Here is a 24,169-nt window from a genome sequence, read left to right on the forward strand (position 1 = left end):
AAAATACTTTGCTTGTGCCCACTAATAGATTGCTATACTGTCACCCAATTTTAGATTGCACTTGTTTTGGGGTACAACCTGATTTCCCCTGAGAGGTGCAATTGATCACTGTTATATACTAGAGGAAAAATTGAGACAAATGTGAACTTCCCATCAGCAATATATATATGGATATAGGCAGGCAGAGCACTATACACAGTGTACCCTCCATTAGTAACCAGGCACTTTGCGGATAATTGATGAATAGCTCCTCCTGAGTCCTGCTGCTGCTGCTGCTGTGACGCTGTACGCACGCCTCCCAGGCCCCCCCCCCACCGCCCGGATTGGCTGCTGTGTGTGCACGCGCACGTCCTGGAGGGGCGGCCATCTTGGCGGAGGCGGTTGTGCTGAGCCCGCGTTGCCATGGCAGCAGCTCTATAACAACCTCCCGCAGCAGCCGGGACACCTGAGTCTGTACTATACTAGTGAGCGGATTGTGGGAGATGCCAACCGGCGGCGGGGACCGGAGGAAGCGCTTCATCCTCAGCACTGTGCAGAATTACTTCGGGCTGCCCGCCGGAGAGGAGCCCCCGGACTGCCCGGAGCTAGACCGCTTCTGTGATGATGGCAATGAGTTCCTGCTGTCAGCGAGGAAGTCCGGGGCCCGGGTGCTGCTCTCCAACAAGGTACCGGGCGATGTCTGATGCCAGCATTCTGTATCGGGGTCCAGGGTATCCTCCCCCCCATAAATACCTCTCCCCAACATACGACCCCCTCTACACACACAGTGTACCATTCCCCACTAACACAGGGCTCAGGGTGTTACACCCACCTTCTCCCCAACACAAGGCTCAGACACCCACCCACCTCTCAATGTATTACATCCCCCAACACAGGGCTTAGGGGTCTATTCATCATTACATAATTATCCCTTGTGATAATTGTTTTAATCGCACTGTGGGTCTCATTCAGACCCGCTCGCGAGCGCTGTACGCTCGCAAGCGGTCGATGGTGCCCAAGAGCGCATGCGCACGACGGAGGGAGCTCCGTCGTGCGCATGCGCGAGACCCGGTGAGCGACGGGGAAGCCGTCGCTCGGGGTCTCGCACCAAAGGGGGCGTGCTGTCGATGGTGAGTGACAGCACGCCCCCTTTGGTGGGCGTGCCAGGGGCGTGGCTGCCAGACGGAGGCGTTCCCATGGGAACGCCTACCGTCTGGGTCCGGCCCCACTGACATCACTAGTGATGTCAGTGGGAGTGATTTTGGCTCTGATAGAGCCAAAATAACTCCAGGGCTTGCGGTCACCGAGACCCTACCGCAGGGTCTCGTCGCAAGCCCGATGGTCGTGATGGTCTTGACCATCGCGACCATCTTTTTGGCCGCTCGCATATGCTGTGGGTGGTCACCCACAGCTATGCGAGCGGCCAGGAGGCCGCTCCAAGTTTAGGTAGGAGGCCCCTGATTCAGAGCGAGCACTCTGGTCAGAGCGTCCGGCTCTGAATCAGGCCCTGTGAGTTTAATAAACTGTTCGGAGGTATTCATCATGCCTCATTAACTAAAGTATCCGTCCCGAAGAGCTGCTCTTTTTGCGGCGTCAGCATTTCGGAAAAGTGATACTTTTATCCCTGCATTGTTCCTATCAGGGGCGTATCTATAATGGGTGCAGGCTGTGCGGGTCACACGGGCCCCTGGATCCAGGGGGGCCCCGCACCGCGCACCCTGCACCCATAGTATTACCTCTCCGGAGTACCACGTCGGCGGCGGTGGGTCCGGCGCTGTAAAAATGATTGGAAAATGGCCGCCGTGACCATTTTCCCGTTGTGTGCGTATGCAGGTGACCTGCGCATACTCTGTAGACTCGGCGCACTCTAGAGCCCAGAGTCTATAACTCCGGCGCTGGCCGCGCACAGTTCAGTGTGCTGCCGGCCGCCGGACAGAGAGGAGGGGGCCCGTGTCGTAGACTACACACGGGCCCCATCCTCTCTAGAACCGCCCCTGGTTCCTATGTATTCCCCCCCCCCCACCCACTGTGTCATCTCTCCTCCCCCTGCTGCTGTGTCCCGTCACCCCCACATCCTTTCTCTGGTGTTCACTCTGTCTCCCCATGTTCCCTCCCATCCTCTGCATACTTTCCCCGGTGCGGTGTCCGATCTGTTCTCCCCAACCCACCCATGCCCTCTTTCCTACCCCAGCAGCTGTTTTCCATAACTCTGCATACTTCCCCCAGAGCCATGCGTGCTCTGTGCACACCATGTCCTCTCCCCACCCCCTGCAGCTTTCTCCCGTCCCCTGCATACTTAACCTGCTGCGGTGTGCGTCCTGTCCCTCCCCGTGTCCTCTCTCCAACTGAATGACCCTGACAATTCATACAAAAGTTAATTTTCACCTGATGATGAATAGATCTCCTCCTCCGTACAATGCTGAGGTCGTGCAGCCTATTGCTATAAAGCACAGCCCCTGACCGCCCACGGCCACTGCGCCTTTAAAATATTTGGGGGGGGGGGGCAGGCCATGTTTTAAACTCTGCTTAAGAAAAATAATTATCATCTGCATATGGAAGTGAGCGAGTAGGAGTGTAGGCAGTGTTCTCCCCAGAAATTTTTTTCAGTCGGGTGGCATCAAGAAGGGTAGGGGGCCTTCACAATAATAAAATGTTTTAAATCCATTTTTTAAACAGCCCTCAGATACTGGCCCCTATTGCAGGCTACACAGAATATATTTTTATAGAGCAGCTCCACAGATACTGTCCCCACTTGCAGGCTACATAGAATATATTTTTTATACAGCACCACTGATACTGGACCCACTTTCAGACTCCCAAATACTGGGCCTAATTCAGACCCGCTCGCAAGCGGGTCGATGTTGGCCCAGTGGGCAAGCCGTCGCTATGGGTCTCGCTACAAAGTGGGCGTGCTGTCGACGGTGAGTGACAGCACGCCCCCTTTGGTGGGCGTGCCGGGGGTGCGGCTGGCCAGACGGAGGCGTTCCCATGAGAACGCCTACCGTCTGGGGCCGGCCCCACTGACATCACAAGTGATGTCAGTGGGAGTGCTCTCGGCTCTGATAGAGCCGAAAGCACTCCAGGGCTTGCGGCAACAAGACCCTACCACAAGGGTCTCGTCGCGACCATCTTTTTGGCCGCTCGCTACAGCTATGCGAGCGGCCAGGAGGCCGCTCAAAAAAAACAGAGGGACGACCCTGATTCAGAGCGAGCGCTCTGTCAGAGCGTCCGGCTCTGAATCAGGGCCACTGTCCCCACTTGCACGCTCCCAAATACTGGCCCTGATTCAGAGCTGGACGCTCTGACAGAGCGCTCGCTCTAAATGAGGGCCGGTCTTCTTTTTTTTTTTTAAGGATGGCCTCCTGGCCTCTCGTAGCGAGCGGCCATGATGATGGTCGCGATGGTCAAAACCATCGCGACCATCTGGCTTGCGATGAGACCCTTGTGGTAGGATCTCGTGGCCGCAAGCCCCAGAGAGCTTTCGGCTCAAACAGAGCCGAAAGCTCTCCCCTTACTGACATCACTTGTGATGTCAGTGGGGCCGCCCCCAGATGGTAGGCGTTCTCACCCCCCTGGCCCGCCCCCGAAAGGGGGCGTGCTGTCACTCAACATCTACAGCACGCCCCCTTTGGTACGAGACCCGGAGCGACGGATTGCCCGTCGCTATCCGGGTCTCGCGCATGCGCACGAAGGAGCCGGCTCCATCGTGCGCATGCGCTGTGGGCCACAATCGACCCGATTGCGAGCGCTCATCGCTTGCGACCGGGTCTGAATCAGGCCCACTGTCCCCACTTGCACGCTCTCAAATACTGTCCCCACAGATTTTTTTTTTCCAGCTCCAACACAGAGCGAATGGACGCAGGTCTACTCTCTTCAATCAGTTCAGGCGACTGTTTCCACCTTAAGAGTGCGCCTGTGCTTTTATACAGGGGGAGTGATCTTTGCCCTCCAGTCTGACACCGCCCCTGCACTGTGATGGACAACGTCCCCCCCCCCCGCGCCGTTGCAGCATCCCCTGCCTGGCACTCTCACCCGACACAGTGTTGCATCCCCTGCCCGGCACCTTCCCCCATCCCAATGCCGCGTCCCCTGCCCAGCACCTCCCCTTGCCCCAATGCGCAACGTCCCGGTAACCTCCGATATGAAGAACATGTGACTTCGGCGCTAGGCGTCACTTCCGGCATATGTGTCCGTGGCAACAAGGACACATTAAGGGTGACCGGGCAACAGGGGACGTAGCGCATTGAGGCGGGAGGGAGTGCCGGGCAGGGGGAAGTGCCGGGCGGTAGCTGTTTCTTGCCGGGCGTTGGACCCGCAACAAACAGCCTGGGAAGAACACTGTGTAGGGAATCAGCTGTTTTAGACAAGCTCGATATACATTTTCCACCTTACAGACAGCCAGACTGCAGAACAGATGGGTAGGGTACGTGATCCTGGCGGTCAGAATACCGACAGAGGCATCCCAACAGTCAGAATCCCGATGCCCAAAGGTAAGTACCCCTATGCTAACATCTAAACCTCCCTCCCTGCAGCCTAACCCTAGCCCTCCCTCCCTGCAGCCTAACCCTAGCCCTCCCCCTAGTGCTTAACCGTAAATGTAACCCTAATCCTCAAACTTACCCGCAGGATTGCAGGTGCCGGGATGCTGAGCGCCGGCAGTCTCTGCGCCAGGATCCCAACTTCATCCCGAACAGTATGAGTGTAGGCAGATCTTCTCAGGGGATCAATTGTTTAATAATTCTGGCTGTGTTCCTCAGGTGACCTAATGCAATTCTGATAATGGCTGATAGCAGTTAAAGTGCCAAGCCACAACATAGTGATGTTGTTAAATACAACCTCAAAATTCAGCTCATGATCAGAGCTCGGCAACTCGGATCCCTCAACCCCATTTGCCTGGCCCATCTGCAGTCTTGTCTTGTCAGGGATCAAACGGATCTATTCATCCACTCCAAGAGTTTAGGTAAATTGCCATTAGGAATTGATATTGGGTTATTGGTACCCAGTGCAAAGGCTAGGCACAGTTGAATATCATCTGTATAGTAGTGGTAATCCAGGCCATGACTTCTGATTAACTCACCCAGTGATAACGGGATGTAATCGGGAAAACGGCTGCCTTAATACCGACAGCCGGCTTCCCGACTGTCATATCCCGGCGAGGGTGAAATGCCCGGCGTCTCCATAACGGGATGCAATCGGGAAACCGGTTGCCTTAATACCGACAGCCGGCTTCCCGACTGCCATATCCCGGCGAGGGTGAAATGCCGGGCGTCTCCATAACGGGATGCAATCGGGAAACCGGTTGCCTTAATACCGACAGCCGGCTTCCCGACTGTCATATCCCGGCGAGGGTGAAATGCTGGGTGTCTAGTTGTAGACGCCTGATATTTTCCCGAGAGACAGGCGCCCGGCATCCCGATCGAAAGGATGCCGGGCGCCGCGAGCGGACAGTCGCGGGGGGGGGGGGGGGGGAGTTAGGTTTAGGGCACCCGGGGGGGGACTTAGGGTTAGCCACCCCCTGGGAGGGTTAGGGTTGGGCTAGGGTGAGGGTTAGGGTTAGGCACCCCCCGGGGGACTTAGGTATAGGCAGCGGGGAAGGGGGGATTAGGGTTAGGCACTTGGGGGGGGAGGTTAGGGTTAGGCACCCCTAAGGAGGGTTAGGTTAGGTTAGTTTATACTTACCTTAGGGACGAACGGGATTTCCAGCGCAGTCGGGCTTCCGCTGCCGGGAACTCTGCTTCTGTCGGCCTGCCGATGCCGGGAATCGAACCGCCGGCCGTGCGGCCGGCGGTATTTCATACCGATTCCGTGGTAACATGTATGCTGCTAATAGCATGGGAAGTCGGATAGAGTATTGTGGAACACAGTATGACGGGGACAACTGTACAAATTAAATTCTTCAAGATCTCTATTAGAATTCCTTAGTCCATGGTATCAAATGCTGTAGAGATCAAAAAGGATTAGGATTGAATAGTCGCCTTTTGTCTCTTGTCACCAGATCATTAAGGACACGCACCAGGGCTGTATAGTACTATGTTGTCTGCTGAATCCTTACTGCAATATATCATAAATATCATGGGCTGGCAGATGTGATTTCCAGTTGAATTATTACAACCACTCTCAATAACCTACCCAAGAAATGGAAGGTTTGATATACGTATGTAGTTAGTCATGCAGCCCAGGTCTATATATTTTCTTTCAAGAGGTCTGATGACTGCTTCCTCTTGTAGTTCAGGTTCTGTTTGCAAAGAGTGCGCACTGTTTTGGAAAATACTGGGCCAATTGCATCAGTACACCTATTAGAAGGTTTGTTGGGCCTGGGTCCAGATCGTAAGTGGTGGGACACAACTTTAATTAATTTGATTACGTCTTTTGCATCCAGGGGATCACTGCAAGTCCAAGAAACCAGATAACCCGCAGTCTCATGTCTGGAACCATGGCATTCAATTTGATGCCATTATTGAGATCCCAGCTCAAATTGATAATATTTTGGGGTTTACGCAATGCTGCTAATTACGCAGATTGGTCTATTTTTAGCCATTGCGCATGCGTGTAAGCTGCACTGCACTTGTTCAGCGATTGGATTGCGATTATGCTCGCACAGATCAATCACTCGCAAAGTGAGTGACAGGCAGTCAGCGTTTGTGGGAGGTAACGGAGGGTGGCTAGGTAGTGGTCATTCTAGGTCCGGCAAGCTGTTGGACCATGTTTGACCAGTACCATGTTTTGCCCCTGACTATCCTGCCTTATCCACTTGTGTCGCTGCTGCTTTTTTCTTTGTGTTGATTGATCCTCTTCCACTGACTCCAATCAGGTGATCAGGTTCCATAGTACTGTGTACTCTGGTAGTTGGATTTTGTAATAAGAGATTATCAGATTATTTGCTGGCTTTGAGTCTACACCAAAAAATAGACAAATGTACTAAGGTGGGGAGATCCTTGAAAGAACCCAGATCGCACAAAAGAAGGCCAAGCTGGCCACAGCAAATCATGTTATTCAGGCCTCTCCATGCCCCGTCAAGCTGCCAAATCATATGGCAATTCAGTGAGATTTAAGTACCAACAGAAACAGTTCTTCGTATTGTGTGTGCGTCTCTCTCTCTATCCTATCTATCCATCTATCTATCTTGTGTTTTTGTCCTTTTAGGGCATGTTAAGGGAAATAGAGCATAACCGTGTTTAGGTGCAATTGCTCAATCATCCTAGAATTTGAATGTCAATCTCCTCTGTTGACAGTTTATCTTGAATGTGTTCTGTGTAATGTGTATATGGCTCTATATTTCTAACCACTGCTTTGCTTTAGGTTGATTCTGGTGATATGAAAGAGAAGGCTCTCGTGTTCTTTAAGATAAGACCAGAAGTCATCACCGAGGACAATCTACATGACAATGTATTGGTTTCCTCAATGTTGGACTCTCCTATCAACACTCTTTACCAGGCAGTGAGGCAGATTTTTGCTCCACTGTTGCTAAAGGTGAGTTTGGGTAGAGTATCATTATACTGGGAATAACATTAATGCTCTGTGGTAACTATTTTCTGAATGGTCATTGAGGACTTGGTGGGCCATCAAGGTACAAAGTAATGGCATTTTGAGGTGTGTATTGGGTGCTCTTCGTAAGAGGAGTATGAGCTGAATTAGTGTATCGGATAATTTAGCTCATCAATTCCTGAGGAACCTCCTGAATATAAGTCGGGTAATACCTCAGTGATGTCACCGGTTCCTAGCCTAGTGGTTGGCTGATTACTGAACACAAAGCAGATGCCAACACCTTGTGCAGAGGGCAGGTCTGCATAATAGTGCATGCACAAGTCTTTATAATTCATAGCACTATTATATTTGGTTTTGGGAATATGGCAACTGTCTGTTTTCTAGTGATGAGAGAGGTCTATATTATTATTAGAGACCATTAACTAATGGTAAACTACTGGCATGTGATAACATGGTAAAAGAGAAATTGTTCCTTTAATTCAACAACTTTGTTCTAATTATCCCTTCTATTGTAATTAATTCTTATATAAACAGGGCAGGAAGTGCAATATGTGGTATAATAATGTAATATTTTACACAATTGTTGCTATAGTTATCGATGCTGCAGTAGTGGAATCAGCTCATTAGAAAAATTGATCAGTTCTCAGGAAAACACAATAGTTGGTTTACTGAGCAAGACTAATAAGCTGGCCATACAGTACAAAGGCAGATACAGTTGCCTAGTGCCGGGTGATTAAATCTGCGTCCAATTTAGCCACCCACATTAGTAAGTAAATTGGACGCTTCCAATCACAGATGTCTAGGCAGAGCACCCATAGGACCTCATTCAGAGCCGCTCGCTCTGAATGAGGGCGGCCGCTTCTTCTTTAAAATCCAGCCTCACAGCTTTATAGAGTGACCAGGTGATGTCGAGGTGAGGTCGAGACCAGCGGGGCTTGCGACGAGACCCTTGGGTCTCGTCTCCCGCAAGCCCCAGGGAGCTTCCTGCTCTAACAGAGCAGGAAGCTACCTACTGACATCACTGCTGATGTCAGTAGGGCCGCCTACAAACGGCAGGCGTTCCTTCAGGAACGCCTCCGTTTGTACGGCCACCCCCCCTCCCTGCCTACAAAACGGGGCGAACTGTCGATCAACATCGACAGCCGCCCCTTTTGTAGCGAGCTCCGGAGCGAGTGAATTTGTCACTCGCTCCGGGGCATGCGCACTGCGGTCTTTGCACGTGCGCAGGGCCTCTCCATCGACCCGCTTGCGAGCGGATCTGAATGAGGTCCATAGGTCGTTAGATGCCAACATCGGTTGCGCCATCGTAACTTGCACCAGCCTTATCGTAAGTGCAGATTTTCCATCAGAATATGGGCTCCAATGTGATTTAAGCACTTGTGTACGCAACAGGGTTGGCTGGTTTAAATCACCTCGGTTTAAACCAAATGTTTTTTTTCTTTAAAAACCACTCTGTTTTTTTTTTTTATTGTGCTGTGACTACAGGCACAACACCGTGACTGGTATTATTCCACATTCTTGTTGCTTGTGGTTTTTATCTGAGTAAGCTGAACCAATGCAGTAAATCGTACACACTACAAAAATATAAGGAGTATGAAACAGATAAGAGAGGACAGGAGAAAAACACTGCTAACATTCTCAATCTTAAAGAGTACACACCAACACATAAAACAGGCAATACACAGAGAAACACCTCATGGTTTAATCTCCATGTTTACCTTTGTATTGCAATTCAAAACCTTCAGTCCTATTGAGATGAGTGCTAGAAAGAAAGACTTAAAGCACACATCCACTAGACTATTAAATCGAGCGATTGAACGATAACGTTATCGTTCATAAATCATTTGCAAATCGTTAAGAAAAATGTCTAAAACGACCAACGATGCGCGCTCCCGCATCTATCATCGGGCAAACATGCTGGACAACCTGACGATAACGTCAGGGTCAGCATGCTAGGAGATGATTGATGTGCCTACACTGAACGACTGCTCGCTCAGTGTAGACACATCACAGACTGTCAAACAATTACAGTGTCGTAATCGTGCAGTCGTTTTGATGTCTTTTAGTGGATGTGCACCTTTAGTCTCTGTGGTGTCACAAGTATCCTCTTATGAATGATGGACGAGCAAAAGAAAGTTAACCCCAATGTATTTCCCATTAATTAACACATTTCTGACTGCTCAAGCATCTTCAGCTAGTGTAGAAAGAATTTTTCTTCTTCTTTCGGTTTAGTTCATTCGAAGCTTTGAAACAGACTGGTTACTGGAAAGGCCTCTAAACTAGTGTTTGTATTTAAAATGTTTAACGCCAGTGACCTTTCCAGTTCTAATGCTTAACTTCCTTTTTTTTGTGTTTGTCTGTTTCTCTGAAAAATGCTTTTGCATGTTTTCATTATGTTTAGTCTAAAATTGAATTTATTGATAGTTGTAAAATAAATCATATCAAACCCTAATAACTTTGATTTGTTAATGTTAGAAAGCATTAAAACGTGATTGACCAAGGTTTCTAATACATAGCAAGAGGTTTTTAAGGGATATTTTTATTTCCCCTAATTGGCATAGTTGGACGCACAGCACCATAGATTTATGCCACATACCCTTGTTATCTGAATTATCCAGGTCTCATTGCCTGTAGAATATAATCTAGGTGCAGTTTACCCTTGTTGGGAAAGATCTGTGCGTTCGGAGCTGTCTTGTTAGTTGAATTTGCCATCCTAGATGGTTATCACATGATTACACATTTTTCCTACAATTTCCGAATTAACCTCTGGAACAGGAGGAGACGTGAGACAATGGAATATAAATAAGGAATCTGTGTTTTGGCTAATTACCGAGATTATGGAATTGGGGAAATGACAGAGATGATGGAATTGTAGAGTTTGAATACGGTTTATGGTTCTCACCTCCTATATTCTGATTTGTTTTAGGATGAGAAGTGGAGTAAGCAGTTTGACCCTAAGCTGCAGGCCCTGCTGAGTGACCTGGAGGCCGGGCTGGGCAGTGTTTTGCGGAGCGCTGTGTCCAGTGGAAGTAGCTCTAAGTCTGGCAGAGAAGATGACTTGCAAGGTTTGTGTATGAGAACATGCTGAATATTTTTGCACTTATGGATACTACTATTCATGGCTTTATAAAGATCATTGTGATATTATAAATAACAAAAGTATGAAATGGCTTTATTGTGTCTTGTAGGTATTATAACCCCCACTGATGAGTTTCGGTTCTGGGCAGAAGTTGCAGAAACCCGGAGTAAATCTAGTATCAGGGAGAGAGCAATCTATTTTAGCAATTTCTTTCAAACAATTGAAAAAGTGAGTAATTTGTTTTACTTGTTGTATTTCTGTATATTTATATGCTGTACCAGGTGTTCTTTGGGTGGAACTGATGGGCAACTTGTGAAGTACAGATGTGTCCTCGCTCATCTAGCCTCAATGCGCCATGCAGTGTGATATGGGTGAGTGAGCCAGCAGGTCCTGTGCAACTCTGCCTCTGCTAGTGTTGGGCGGCTTTTTTTTTGTTTTGTTTTGTCGAAAATGTGTCTATGTCGCAATGCGATGTGACTAGGATGCACCAGGAGACTGTACTGATTAATTGATCAGTGACACTTGTACAGTACCAGTCAAAAGTTTGGACACACCTTCTCATTCAATGGTTTTTGTTTATTTAAATTATTTTCAACATAGTAGATTATTATTGAAGACATCAAAACTATGAAAGAACACCTATGGAGTTATGTTGTAAACAAATCAAAATATGTTTTATATTTTAGATTCCTCAAAGTAGCCCCCTTTTGCTTGGATGACAGCTCTGCACACTCTGGGCATTCTCTCAGTCAGCTTCATGAGGTATCTCCTGGAATGGTTTTCCAACAGTCTTGTAGGAGTTCCCAGAGGTGCTGAGCACTTGTTGGCTGCTTTTCCTTCACTCTGCGGTCCAACTCATCCCAAACCAGCTCAATTGGGTTTAGGTCGGGTGATTGTGGAGGCCAGGTCATCTGACGCAGCACTCCATCACTTTCCTTCTTGGTCAAGTAGCCCTTACATAGCCTGGGGATGTGTTTGGGGTCATTGTCTTGTTGAAAAACAAAATGATGGTCCCAGTAACCGCAAACCAGATGGGATGGCATGGCACTGCAGAATGCTGTGGTAGCCATGCTGGTTAAGTGTGCTTTGAATTTTGAATAAATCACCGACCGTGTCACCAGCAAAGCACCCCCACACCATTACACCTCCTCCTCCATGCTTCACAGTGGGAACCACACATGCAGAAACCGTCCGCTCACCTTCTCTGTGTCTCACAAAGACACGGCGGTTGGAACCAAACATCTCAAATTTGGACTCATCAGACCAAAGCACAGATTTCCATTGGTCTAATGTCCATTCCTTGTGTTTCTTGGCCCAAACAATTCTCCTCTTCTTGTTGTTCATCCTCAGTAGTAGCTTCTTCGCAGCAATATGACCATGAAGGCCTGATTCACGCAGTCTCCTCTGAACAGTTGATGTTGAGATTTGTCTGCTACTTGAATTTTTGTGAAGACTTTTTTTTTTAAATTAAGTGCTTTTTTATTGATTTTCAAGAAAAAGAAAACAACAACAAATAGACAAACATAAAACAAACCTAAAACAAAATAAAAGGATGTAGAACTAGCATATCATTGATGTCACATTACAATGAGCAGACAGACTAGCATATAACACTTATATACAACAATTGTCCATATATATATATACATATACACATATACATAAACATATATATATTCTTTCCCCTCTCGCACACACCAATAAGTGATTGTGTAGCAGTATTACCCCCATTGCTACTATTACATAACAGCACTAAATGAAGAATTGGAGACAGAAAGCCGGTGGTGTGCGGTCTGAGCATGAGCAGAATTAAGCCATTTGGCCCATATGCGTTCAAATTTAGATTCGGCGTTTCTAGCCAAATAGGTATATTTTTCATGTGCAATTGTGGCAGAGACTAAGGATAACCAATCATAATACTCCGGCCCTGTGGAGGCCATCCAGGAGCGGGCAATGCAAACTTTGGCCAGCATACAAACATTCAGTACATACTGATGAGTGTGTCTATCAAGCAGATGATCTTCTATAATTCCAAGCGTACATACAATAGGAGTAAGAACAGCCTGCGGGACTCCTGTAGAGGAGATTACCCTGAGTATTTTTTCCCAGAAGACACATTCTGAGGACAATCCCAAAGCAAATGCCAAAAGTTGGCCGATGGGGCACTACATTTAGGGCAATTTGAATCTGAGCGACCACCAAACCTAAACAGATGATCAGGAGTTAAATAAACCCGGTGCAATAGAAATAGCTGGATTTGTTGGAAACGAATTGAGGTGGTAGCTAATCGTGGACATCCCAATGCATCCCGCCATGAGTCGTCCTGTATTGCACCCAGATTAACCTCCCATTTAGCTCTGAGAGTTGGCAGATCATCATGGTGGTGAGCCTGCATTACAAAGGAGTAGGCATGAGAAACAAAACGACGAGGTCCGCCTATAGACAAGAATTTTTTGACAGGGGAATCTTGAATGTTTGGGGGAGCATCAGGGAATTGGGTCGCTAGCGCATGTCTAAGTTGGAGGTATCTAAAGAAATGTGACTGTGGGAGACCAAATTCAATTTGCAACTGACTAAAGGATTTGAGTACACCTGCATTATATAGCTGTCCCAAGGAGACCACTCCCCACCTATCCCAAATCTCCCTGGTCTGCAACGCCAAAAGTTCAGGCAAAGCTCGAGAGCACCATAATGGAGTAGCCGGATCTAAGCCCTGTGTCTTCATAAGTTTTGAGACAGAGTCCCATATTCTGACAGCTTGAGTAAGTATAGGTAACATAGTGCTAGATATATTACCACTAAGTAGTGCCTGCAGAGGAGTATGACCTGGAGTAACCTGGGAGATCATAACAGCATGCAGGGCCTGAGGGTCATTATCATTTATCCAATGCCACAAATGTGCCAGTTGAGATGCAAAATAATACATGCGAAAGTGGGGAAGCGCCAGACCCCTTGTGAACGAGGCTTAGTGAGCACATCCAATTTTATGCGAGCTCTGCGATCCGCCCAGACCAGAGAGGAGACCAAACTGTTTATTTGATGGAAAAGTTTTTGGGGAAGATATATCGGAGAGTTATGGAGTACATATAACAATTTAGGTTGTAGCACCATTTTAATTAAGTTGACACGCGCGGTGAGTGAGAGTGGAAGTTTGCTCCATATCTTTGCCCGAGCCCGTAAATAATCCACCTGGGGCACCACATTTAAGGTCACATAATCTCGGGGAGCATTAGATATCCAAATACCAAGATATTTAAAGGTATTGACCCACTTCAGTGGAAGTGAAACACTCGAACCCACAGGGCATGGTCCTCCAAGGGGGAGAATACAAGATTTATCCCAATTTATTGTAAGTCCCGAGAAACTACCAAACTGAGTAATGAGATCAAGAACATGAGGCATGGAGCTGGAATAGTCAGAAACAAAGAGCAACATATCGTCAGCGTACAACGCCACCTTGTCTGTTCTGGCCCCCAACTCCAATCCCCTGATACCCCTATGTGCCCGAATGAGACAAGCCAAAGGCTCAATTGCTATAGCAAACAGGGCGTGAGACAAAGGGCATCCCTGTCTTGTTCCACGCGATAAAGGAAAGGAAGTGGATATAAAACCATTGATTGACACCCTAGCTGTTGGGGCTGAATATAGGAGCTGAACCCATTTTATAAACCCAGGGCCAATCCCAAAGCAGCGCATGGTCTCCCATAGGAAGGGCCACTCGACAGAATCGAAAGCTTTTGCCGCATCCAGCGAGACAACAACTGAGGACCCTTGCCCACGAGAGACCTGCAAATGAGTAAAAAGGCGACGTAAATTAATGGATGTGGACTTGCCGGGCATAAACCCCGTCTGGTCTGGGTGGACAACAGTTAAAATCACCCTACCTAATCGAATGGCCAATACTTTAGCTAAAATTTTAGCATCTGTAGGGAGAAGGGATATGGGTCGGTAAGAGTCAGAGAGCCTCGGATCCTTCCCCGGCTTAGGCAAGACCACAATAAGAGCCTCTGACATAGATTGTGGGAGAGCAGTGCCCTCATATAACTGGCTAAACAAGTCAAGGAGACGAGGGACATAAAACTGACTATGCTTCTTGTACAGCTCTATCGGAACTCCATCTAACCCGGGTGCCTTACCGCTAGGGAATGAACGCAAAGCCTCATCTACCTCCTCCCGAGTCAGGGGAGAGTCCAAGTAATCCCTGTCCTCCGCCGTCAAAGTGGGCAATAATATACCTGCGAGATAGGATTGTACATCGTTTAACGTGCAGGTCAGTCTAGAAGTATACAAAGCCCTATAAAACTGTACAAAAACTGCAGCAATATCTGGGGTCTGTATCTGGGCCACCCCAGCAGAATCAAGAACTTCAACCACAGCTACAGGGGACCTCTCTGCACGTGCCAGATTAGCAAGATAACCTCCCGGCCTGTCAGCCAAGGCATAGTGGGAATGTGCTGCAAACAGCAGCCTATACTGAGTCTTAGCCAATAGTAAGTCACTCCACTCCTTCTGCGTGGCAAGTCTGGAAGAGTCCTGCCCATCAGACAGATACGCTGCTTCCAAAGCCCTGCAGGAGGATTCCAACTTTTTCTCATGGTGCTTGTAGGAAGATTTTAATTCAGACACACGTCTAATCAGGGTACCCCTTAAAAAGGATTTAAAGGCATCCCAAACTACCGTAGTGGAAGCCGAGCCATGATTATTAGAGAAGAATTCATCCCAGGTAGCCTCTAGCTCCGACCCCGCTCCCATACGAGTTAACCAAAAGGGTTGAGCTTCCAGAAGGAATGCCCACGTTGACCAATCAGGTCCAACCCAAGTACTAATGGGGAGTGATCTGAAATCCCTCTTGCTTCGTAAACAACTGACTGAAGTTTAGGCAACAGATTGGGGGAGATCAGGGCAAGGTCAATCCAAGCATCCACCAAGCCCAGCTCTGCCACAAGGGCCCCGTAGCGACCACTACTGGAGGAAGAGGAACCAGAGGTATTGCTCCGCCTATCAAGAACAGGATCCATTACGTTGTTGAAATCCCCCACACAAATTACAGGTGTATCTGGAAATCTAGCCATAAATTCAGCTGCTTTTTTCATAACCTCAGATGAGTACGGGGGTGGGATATATATAGCCAATAAAAGAATGGGGGCAGCATTTATTCGACATTGTAAAAAAACATACCGTCCCCAAGTGTCACTTTGCAGGGAAACCAACTCAAAACCAAGTGATCTGCGTATAAGGATTGAAACACCCCTAGATGATGAAGTGTGCGAGGTATGATAAGCCCATCCAACCCACGTTTTTTTGAGTGACATTAACCTACCCCCCAGCAAATGTGTTTCAGTGAGGCATGCAATGTCAGAGCCATATTGTCGGAGCTGCCGGAGGACTAAGGATCTTTTAATTTTATCGTTAAGCCCTCGGACATTCCAAGATACAATTCTCAATGGAGAAGCCATCATCCCAGATTAGTACCAGATACTAGCAACACTAGCCAGCGGATAACCTGCAAAATAGTATTGGAGTGTGCGAGACAAACAAATAGACATATTAAATATACAATGGTATATGCATAGAAAAAAGCAAAGAGAAAAGCAAAAATTTGCGATACAAAAAAAATTGACATGACATCTCTATAGGAACATCCATTGAAAAACACAAAAGAAACAAAACAAAAAACAAAAGAGAAACCCCAACCCTTATTTCCTCCCCGTATACCTAACCCCAATTTTGGCATACCTAAATCCCTAACTAGAATTCCTAACAACTATCCCGATACAGCAACCCCCTACAGATTACGGAGCAAAGAATTTAGATGACCCCTAGACATGAGGGAGCTCTCCAGCCAATAATGCCCTCGGTGCCCCTGTAAACAAAAACAAAACAAACAAACAAAAAAAAACATACAATAGCAGGGGAAGGTGCATAATACCAAACATAATACATACAGTAGAAAGGTGACATAGACTTATATAGCGCAATCAGAGTACAATGCAATAAACCGACAGACAAAAAATAGTTATCTGAAATCGGTAATTATATGAATATAGTGATCTCGTAATGCTATCAGACTTATTGTCAACAAATAAATAATAACTTGAAGATCACAGCAAGCCATAAGCGCCCAGCCTATATGAGAACAACAGTCAGTGACCAGAAATTAAACATAGTTACGTGAGTTCAAGGCAAATTATCATCCAGCTGACTTAAACTTCAGCCACCTGTCTGCGGCCGGGCCTGTAACGATCTAGCCATAGAGCAGCCTCTTTTGGAGACATAAAGAACTTTGTTTCCCCGTCAGCAATGACTCTTAGCTTGGATGGGAATAACATTGCATATGGGAGATTCAGTTCACGCAGGCGTCTCTTAATTGGCATAAATTGAGCTCGCTCCTTTTGCACATCAATAGAAAAATCAGGAAATATCGAGGCACGACAGCCATTCCTTTCCATAGGACCTTTGACACGAACTAGTCTGAGTATTGAATCCCGATCTTGGTAGTGTAAGAATTTGGCTATAAACGTACGGGCAGGTGCTCCAGGCGGCGGTGCCCTAGTAGGGACGCGATGAGCCCGTTCCACCGCAAAATGAGAAGTAAAAGCATCGCGACCAAAAACTTCCAGGAGCCATTTTTCTAGAAATTCTACAGGATTATTTCCCTCCTCCTTTTCCGGCAATCCTACGAAGCGAACATTGTTGCGACGTAATCGCCCTTCCATATCTGACAATTTACGTTGCACAGCTAACATTTGAGAATCCAAAGTATTAACTCGTACTTTAAGCGGGGAGAACGAATCTTCCAAGGTGGAAATGCGTGTCTCAGTCTCTCCAACCCTCTCGCGAATACGCTGTAAATCTTGATGAATAACCGTCAGATCGGACTGTACAGAGCCAATCTGGTCAGCTAAGCGCTTCTCACTGGTAGTTACAGCATCCAACACCTGCTGTAAGGTGATCTCCTGGGCCTGCGCAGCAGGAGGGGCTGTAGTTAAAGGAGGTGATTGATCAGGCGTTTCCACAGGATTCTCCTTCTGTGGAGTATTAGACACAGGGTTACGGGAGAAGCGCTCCAGTTTAGCAGCAGCTGATGTATGGTTTGTTTTCCCCATAGCTGAAGGACAACACAGAATAGGGATATAGAGAGCTACTGCAGGCAGAGGGTCAATGGGTTAACTGAGGAAGAAAGTGGCCGCTACCAGGCACACAGGATAAAGCTTCACAGCCCCAAATATAACAGCACTGAGTAGCCCCAGAAGGGCACTAAGACCAGCACTGTACAGCAAGGAGAGGGCTAAACAGCACCGCTGCTCAGGAGGTCCGAGGAAGATGAGGGGGTGATAGGGCACTCACTTGTAGTTGCCACTGTGTACACAGCGAGGTCCAGCAGGCTACAGGGTCTCCCCGCGGCAGATGAGGCCAGCAACAGTCCCAGGACGCACCCGGCAATGGAAGGCCAGGAGGAGGAGGCACGTGCCCCGCAAATGTCCCCGGCGGCTGCACAACAGCACACGGGGCAGGCACCAACTCCAGGGAGCTCAGCGGCAGGACAGGAAGCCGCAGCAGGAGACGGGACCACGTGAAGAAGCAGGAGGACACAGCGCACGGAGCACACGCGGCAGGCACCAACTCCAGGGAGCTCAGCGGCAGGACAGGAAGCCGCAGCAGGAGACTGGACCACGTGGAGAAGCAGGAGGACACAGCGCACGGAGCACACGCGGCAGGCACCAACTCCAGGGAGCTCAGCGGCAGGACAGGAAGCCGCAGCAGGAGACGGGACCACGTGCAGAGGCAGGAGGACACAACACACGGAGCCGGGCGGACGGACAGGAGGAGACGGAAAGCGGCTCAAATTGTTTCCCCAGAGGCAGCACACCTTCCCCCACACGGTAAGTATAGTGGGCACCGCTGGGCAGAGGTCAGGATGTTGGCAGCTGATATTGCGGCTGGAGAGCTCAGCTAAGTGCTAGCTACTCCATGTCCGTCTTGGCCACGCCCCCCGAATTTTTGTGAAGACTTTATGTGGTCTCTAATCTGAGGTGCTGTTAAGTAGTGGTTTCTGAGGCTGGTAACTATAATGAACTTATCCTCTGCAGCAGAGGTAACTCTTGGTCTTCCTTTCCTGGGGCGGTCCTCATGAGAGCCAGTTTCCTCATAGCGTTTGATGGTTTTTGCAACTGCACTTGAGGATACATTCAAAGTTCTTGAAATTTTACGTATCGACTGACCTCCATGTCTTAAAGTAATGATGGACTGTCGTTTCTCTTTACTGAGTTGAGTGGTTGGTGCCATAATATGGATTACAACAGTAGTCAAATAGTGGTGTCCACTGTGTACTAACCCTACTTCTGGACAACACAACTGATGGTCTCAAACACATTAAGAAGGCAAGTAATTCCACAGATTGACTCTTGACAAGGCACACCTGTTAATTCAAAAAAATTCCAGGAGACTACCTCATGAAGCTGATTGAGAGAATGCCAAGAGTATGCAAAGCTGTCATCCAAGCAAAAGGGGGCTACTTTGAGGAATCTAAAATATAAAACATATTTTGATTTGTTTAAAACTTTCATAGTTTTGATGTCTTCAGTATTAATCTACTATGTTGAAAATAATTTAAATAATCAAAAACCATTGAATGAGAAGGTGTGTCCAAACTTTTGACTGGTACTGTATATCTGTGTGCGAATGAGACTAAACAGAACTTGGCGTAGAGAATAGCGGTGGCCGCGGCTTTGGAGCACTTTGCATGCAGATTGAGAGACTCAGTCGCACATAGATATACAAGTGTCACATGTCAAATTAATTATGGCACGTCCTAGTTGCATCGCATTGCGACTTAGACGGATTTTCGGAACTAAAAAAAAAAAAGCAAAAAAGATGCCCGGAGCTAGCAGAGTCTCACGGGAGCAGGTGCGCCGAGAGGGACTGTTTGGCGCGATTGCAGCAAAGATGAGTGAGGACACATCTGTAAATATACTGTACATGTTAAATCATATAGAACAGAGGTGACCAAAGCATCCATCGCGAATGACTGGTCGACTTCAGACACTCGACCAGCTGATTACCGTACGTTGGTCTGTTCAGCAGCAGTAAGCAGCCTCCAAAAAGAATCAGTGTGATTCTTATTGGCTGGTGTGCTGAAATCACAGATGGGTTGCTGAAGCCGCGCCTGCTATATTTACTTGCGGTCAGGTGTCCATCAGCAGCCAATAAGAATCGGGGTGATTATTATTAGCTAGCTCAGCTGTACCAAACTGAGGCTGTGACTAGCTGAAGCACCAATTGCCTGTCGGCTGTCACAGTGACCGCAATAGCCAATAACAATCAGTCTGACTCTTATTGGCTAAAGCTGTCACATGTAACAGCTTCCATTGTGCTGGTGTCAGAGCCGGGTTAAGGGTGGGCATGGGCCAGGGCTCGAAGGCATCAAACACAAAAGGGGCCGCAGTATGGCACTCTGAACCGATCAAGACTGGCCTGCACGGAGGCTGCTGCTGGATTGCTGACGTCGCCCACGGACTAGGAGCTCCTTTGTCTCAGAATGGTCAGTCTTCTGTGGCTAGCTGAAGACTGATAAAATCTTCTGTGGCAGGCTGGGGCAATGTAATGTGTGTTTTTTTTTTTTGTGTGAGCAGCAATGTTTTGCTTTTTTCCTGTCTGGGACATTGTTTTTGTTTTTTTTGCTGTGAGGGGCCAATGTGTGATTGTTGGCGAGACATGCCCATTGCTGTGAGGTCACCATGCCTTTTTTTTTTTTTTCGGCACACCACATCCTCTTTTTCGGGCGTCCGCAAATGTAGATACTTGGTGATCTACTTTCAAAGCTAAAAATCTTCCGTAGATACCGAGTCCAAAAGTCTGGCCACCCCAGATATAGAACATTAGACAGTAAAGATTTAATAAGCACGGTGTAATACCCATGGACAAGCTTTCTGTGGTGTATAGAGTACAACATCACCATCAGGAAATTAGACTGCATGGTATAAGGCTCTAGAAGCCTCTATACAAAGGTTAGAATTTACGAAGCAGCAGTTTCTGTAAGCCACTGCTTCCCGGCGGCTTGCATGTGAATATTTTAAACGGCACTCTGAGTCAGTTTAGAGCACGCCGGGTTTTACTCTGACTCCGGGTGCCGTTTTAAATATATACCTGCAACCCGCCGGGAAGCAGCGGCTTACAGAAACCGCTGCTTCGTAAATTCTGCTCAAAGTGTCCCAATTTTGGCAAATCTATATTTAGGTAGGAGAAAAGTGTCTCCTTAAACTGAAACATGTCATTTAAACAGCTGGTCGGCTCTGGTCTGATTTTTTATTTTTATTTTTTTTCTGATTTTTCAGTTTTTTAAACCATAATACAGGCTGAACATCATATGTCAGCCACTAATGATTTACACAGGAAGAGCAAAGTAACTGAAGCAGACATATTAGCACATTGGAGCTGATACAGGGGGCCTGATTCAGACCCAGTCGCAAGCGCTGTGCGCTCGCAACTGGGTCGATGGTGGCCCAGAGCGCATGTGCACGACGGAGCTGGCTCCGTCGTGTGCATGCGCGAGACCCGGATAGCGACGGGCAAGCTGTCGCTCCGGGTCTCGCACCAAAGGGGGCGTGCTGTTGATGTTGAGTGACAGCACGCCCCCTTTGGTGGGCGGGCCGGGGGGGGTGGCTGCCCGGATGGAGGCGTTCCCATGAGAACGCCTACCCTCTGGGGCCGGCCCCACTGACATCACAAGTGATGTCAGTGGGAGAGCTTTCGGCTCTGTTTGAGCCGAAAGCTCTCTGGGCCTTGCAGCAACGAGACCCTACCACAAGGGTCTCGTCGCAAGTCCGATGGTCGGGATGGTCTTGACCATCGCGACCATCTTCCTGGCCGCTCGCTATAGCTGTGGGTGGTCACCCACAGCTATGCGAGCGGCCAGGAGGCCGTTCTAAAAAACAAACAAAAAAAAAAAAAGACCGGCCCTGATTCAGAGCGAGCACTCTGTCAGAGCGACCGGCTCTGAATCAGGGCCAGAGTTCAGAACAAGTCGTCTGTAATTGCTCCTGTATTGAGTGCAAGGAACTAAATGCATATATTCACTCCTATGGGTGTTGTACATATCTCTGGGACCTGATCACCTCTACCTGTGCCCTTGGTTTTGTAGCTGTCATCAATATCAGTGAGCACTTGGACCAGCTCTATCCATGGTGCAAAAAATCAGTCTTAAAATGGGCACAATCACGCCTTTGTACTACTCTCCGTAGTCCACACTTCCGCCGACACATCCTTTCCCTGCTGCAGCTCAGTTACTCCCCTTCAGTTGCAAGCGGAGATATGTTCGGTTTGCGTACTACTCTGCATAGCCTGTAGTTGCTTGTGCTTGGTTCTGGAGTGTGCGCAGGGGGTAACACACAAGATACGCTCTGCTAACGGCCGTGCATTCAGTTCTGCACCTAACCCAAATCTTATAAATACAGGAAACTGCATCTAGGAACCTTTCTCTACTTTTCTTAATGACTAATTACACTTGCCAGTGACTAATTGAATGCTATTGTTTTAATTATATGAATATTTGGATACACTTTCTGGGAGATACAGACGGCCTGATTCAGAGCCGCTCGCTCTGAATCAGGGCCGGGCTTTTTTATTTTTGGAGCGGCCTCTCGGCCGCTCGCATAGCTGTGGGTGACCACCCACAGCTATAGCGAACGACCATGATGATGGTCGCAATGGTCAAGACCATCGTGATCATCGGGCTTGCGACGAGACCCTTGTGGTAGGGTCTCTTTCATCGCAAGCCCCAGAGAGCTTTCGGCTCTTAACAGAGCCGGAAGTTCTCCAGTGACATCACTTGTGATGTCAGTGGGGCCGCCCCCAAACGGCAGGCGTTCTCATGGGAATGCCTCCGTTTGGGCAGCCACCCCCCCCCGACCCACCCACCAAAGGGGGCGAGCTGTCGCTCGACATCGACAGCTCGTCCCCTTTGGTGCGAGACCCGGAGCGACGGAGTGCCCGTCGCTAGCCGGGTCTCACACATGCGCAGGACGGATCTGGCTCCGTTGTGCACATGCGCTGTGGGCCACCATCGACCCGGTTGCGAGCGCACAGCACTTGCGACCGGGTCTGAATCAGGTTCAGAATTTCCATTGAAACGGAGGAAAAAAGAGAAATAGACATAAGACGGCATTTCTTTTTGGAACTATCCCTAGCGCAGTTTTGGCTCCATCTAGCTGGCTTGTGTATAAAACAGCGCAGTGTATTGAATGGCTTCCGGAGCTCCCTCCCTTGATTAGTCATCATCGCATTGATTTGAATTCGGACCATAATGTAGATATCCCACATCAGTCCATGAACAGCTGCTGAGTCAATTGGCCAATTACTTTTGGTCCTTGAATAAGAGGGGGCTACATATGAAACGACTGTAATTCCTTAACCATTCATCCAAATTTGGATGTAAATACCCTTAAATTAAAGCTGATAGTTTGCACTTTAAAACCATATTCATTATATAACTGTAACTTGAATATGTTTTTGGTAAACTGCTAAAATAAATACCTTGTGTTAGTGTGCAAGTATATATTCACCTAACTGTATATGCAGGATTCCTCATCCACAGTGGAATCAGAAGCATTTTTTTGTGTAAACGAGTATTTAGTGCAATGTACAATAACCTTCTGCATCAGCGTATGCGGTTTTCCATAAATGGGTGTGTGTTCAGCATTGGAAACCAATCGTATGCAGTCATTATGAACTTTACACTTACACCAGGGTGAGAGCACACGCCCTTACTGTACTTTCCCTGCGACGGTACGCCCACTGCCATCTTGCACTTGCTCACTTTCTGCGACTCCACGCCCGATACAACCTCTGTCTCAGCCCCCTGGATTGGATTGTGAAAACTCACGCATGCGCAGTGCAAAATATTTCAACTAGTGACAAAAGAAAATTGCATATGGTGTTATCAGATTGACGCTGAATAATGCCCAGAGTATTGAGGGCCTGATTCATTAAGGATCGCTATTGCGATCACAGTTCCGTAATTGGACGCAGGTCTGCTGTGAAAATATGCTAATGAATACTATCACAATGCCATCGCACTGCCAGCATAAGGACGCCCACTGCCTCCCACTACCGCTATCTCACATCCGTAATACCTTGCAGTCCCGCGTATACATCGGGAACATCGAGTGACATCGGACCCTCGCGCAGAATTACAGCAGCCCTGACCTTACTCGGAAATTGCTAACCTCCTAGCACGCAGTAAGTACTCAGGCTGCATATGCAGTAGCAGTGGCTGATTTATGCATGTTCATACAACCCCCTGTCATCACCCACAAATGCTGACCTCCCGTCACTCACTCTGTGATGGATCTCCGTGCTCGCAGATGTGCCTTCGCGCGCACACATTGCGATGCATGCACAGTATGCAACAATCTGCCAACCGCGTACGCTTTAGCAGATGCGATCCTTAATGGTTCAGGCCCTGAGTCCTCTAACATTGAGTGACTGTCAAAGCCAGGAACACAGGATAGTAGGAGCCCACTGTCTGCAGTGAATGGTACTGACCAGGTGGAAAACGGGATAAGTGATTCTACAATGTAAAATCTAACATCCTAACTGTGTCATTATAATTTAATGTGACACTCATGA

The 24,169-nt window shown here is 48.0% G+C and overlaps 1 protein-coding gene across 2 annotated transcripts in view; it reads left to right on the forward strand.

Moving 5' to 3' along the window:
- The first annotated feature begins 375 nt into the window (after nucleotides 1–375).
- Nucleotides 376–24,169, forward strand: part of DYNC2H1 (dynein cytoplasmic 2 heavy chain 1) — a 480,449-nt gene continuing 456,655 nt past the window's right edge. For both annotated transcript variants that reach the window (XM_088456705.1, XM_088456706.1), the window contains exons 1-4: nucleotides 376–665; nucleotides 7,279–7,449; nucleotides 10,391–10,529; nucleotides 10,653–10,771. In XM_088456705.1, coding sequence (XP_088312831.1) covers nucleotides 483–665; nucleotides 7,279–7,449; nucleotides 10,391–10,529; nucleotides 10,653–10,771 — 612 coding nt within the window. In that variant the 5' untranslated portion in view covers nucleotides 376–482. The remainder of the gene's footprint in view (nucleotides 666–7,278; nucleotides 7,450–10,390; nucleotides 10,530–10,652; nucleotides 10,772–24,169) is intronic.

The sequence above is a fragment of the Taudactylus pleione genome, unplaced genomic scaffold, assembly GCF_031769625.1.
Source record: "Taudactylus pleione unplaced genomic scaffold, aTauple2 ptg000711l, whole genome shotgun sequence".
Classification (NCBI taxonomy): Eukaryota; Metazoa; Chordata; class Amphibia; order Anura; family Myobatrachidae; genus Taudactylus; species Taudactylus pleione.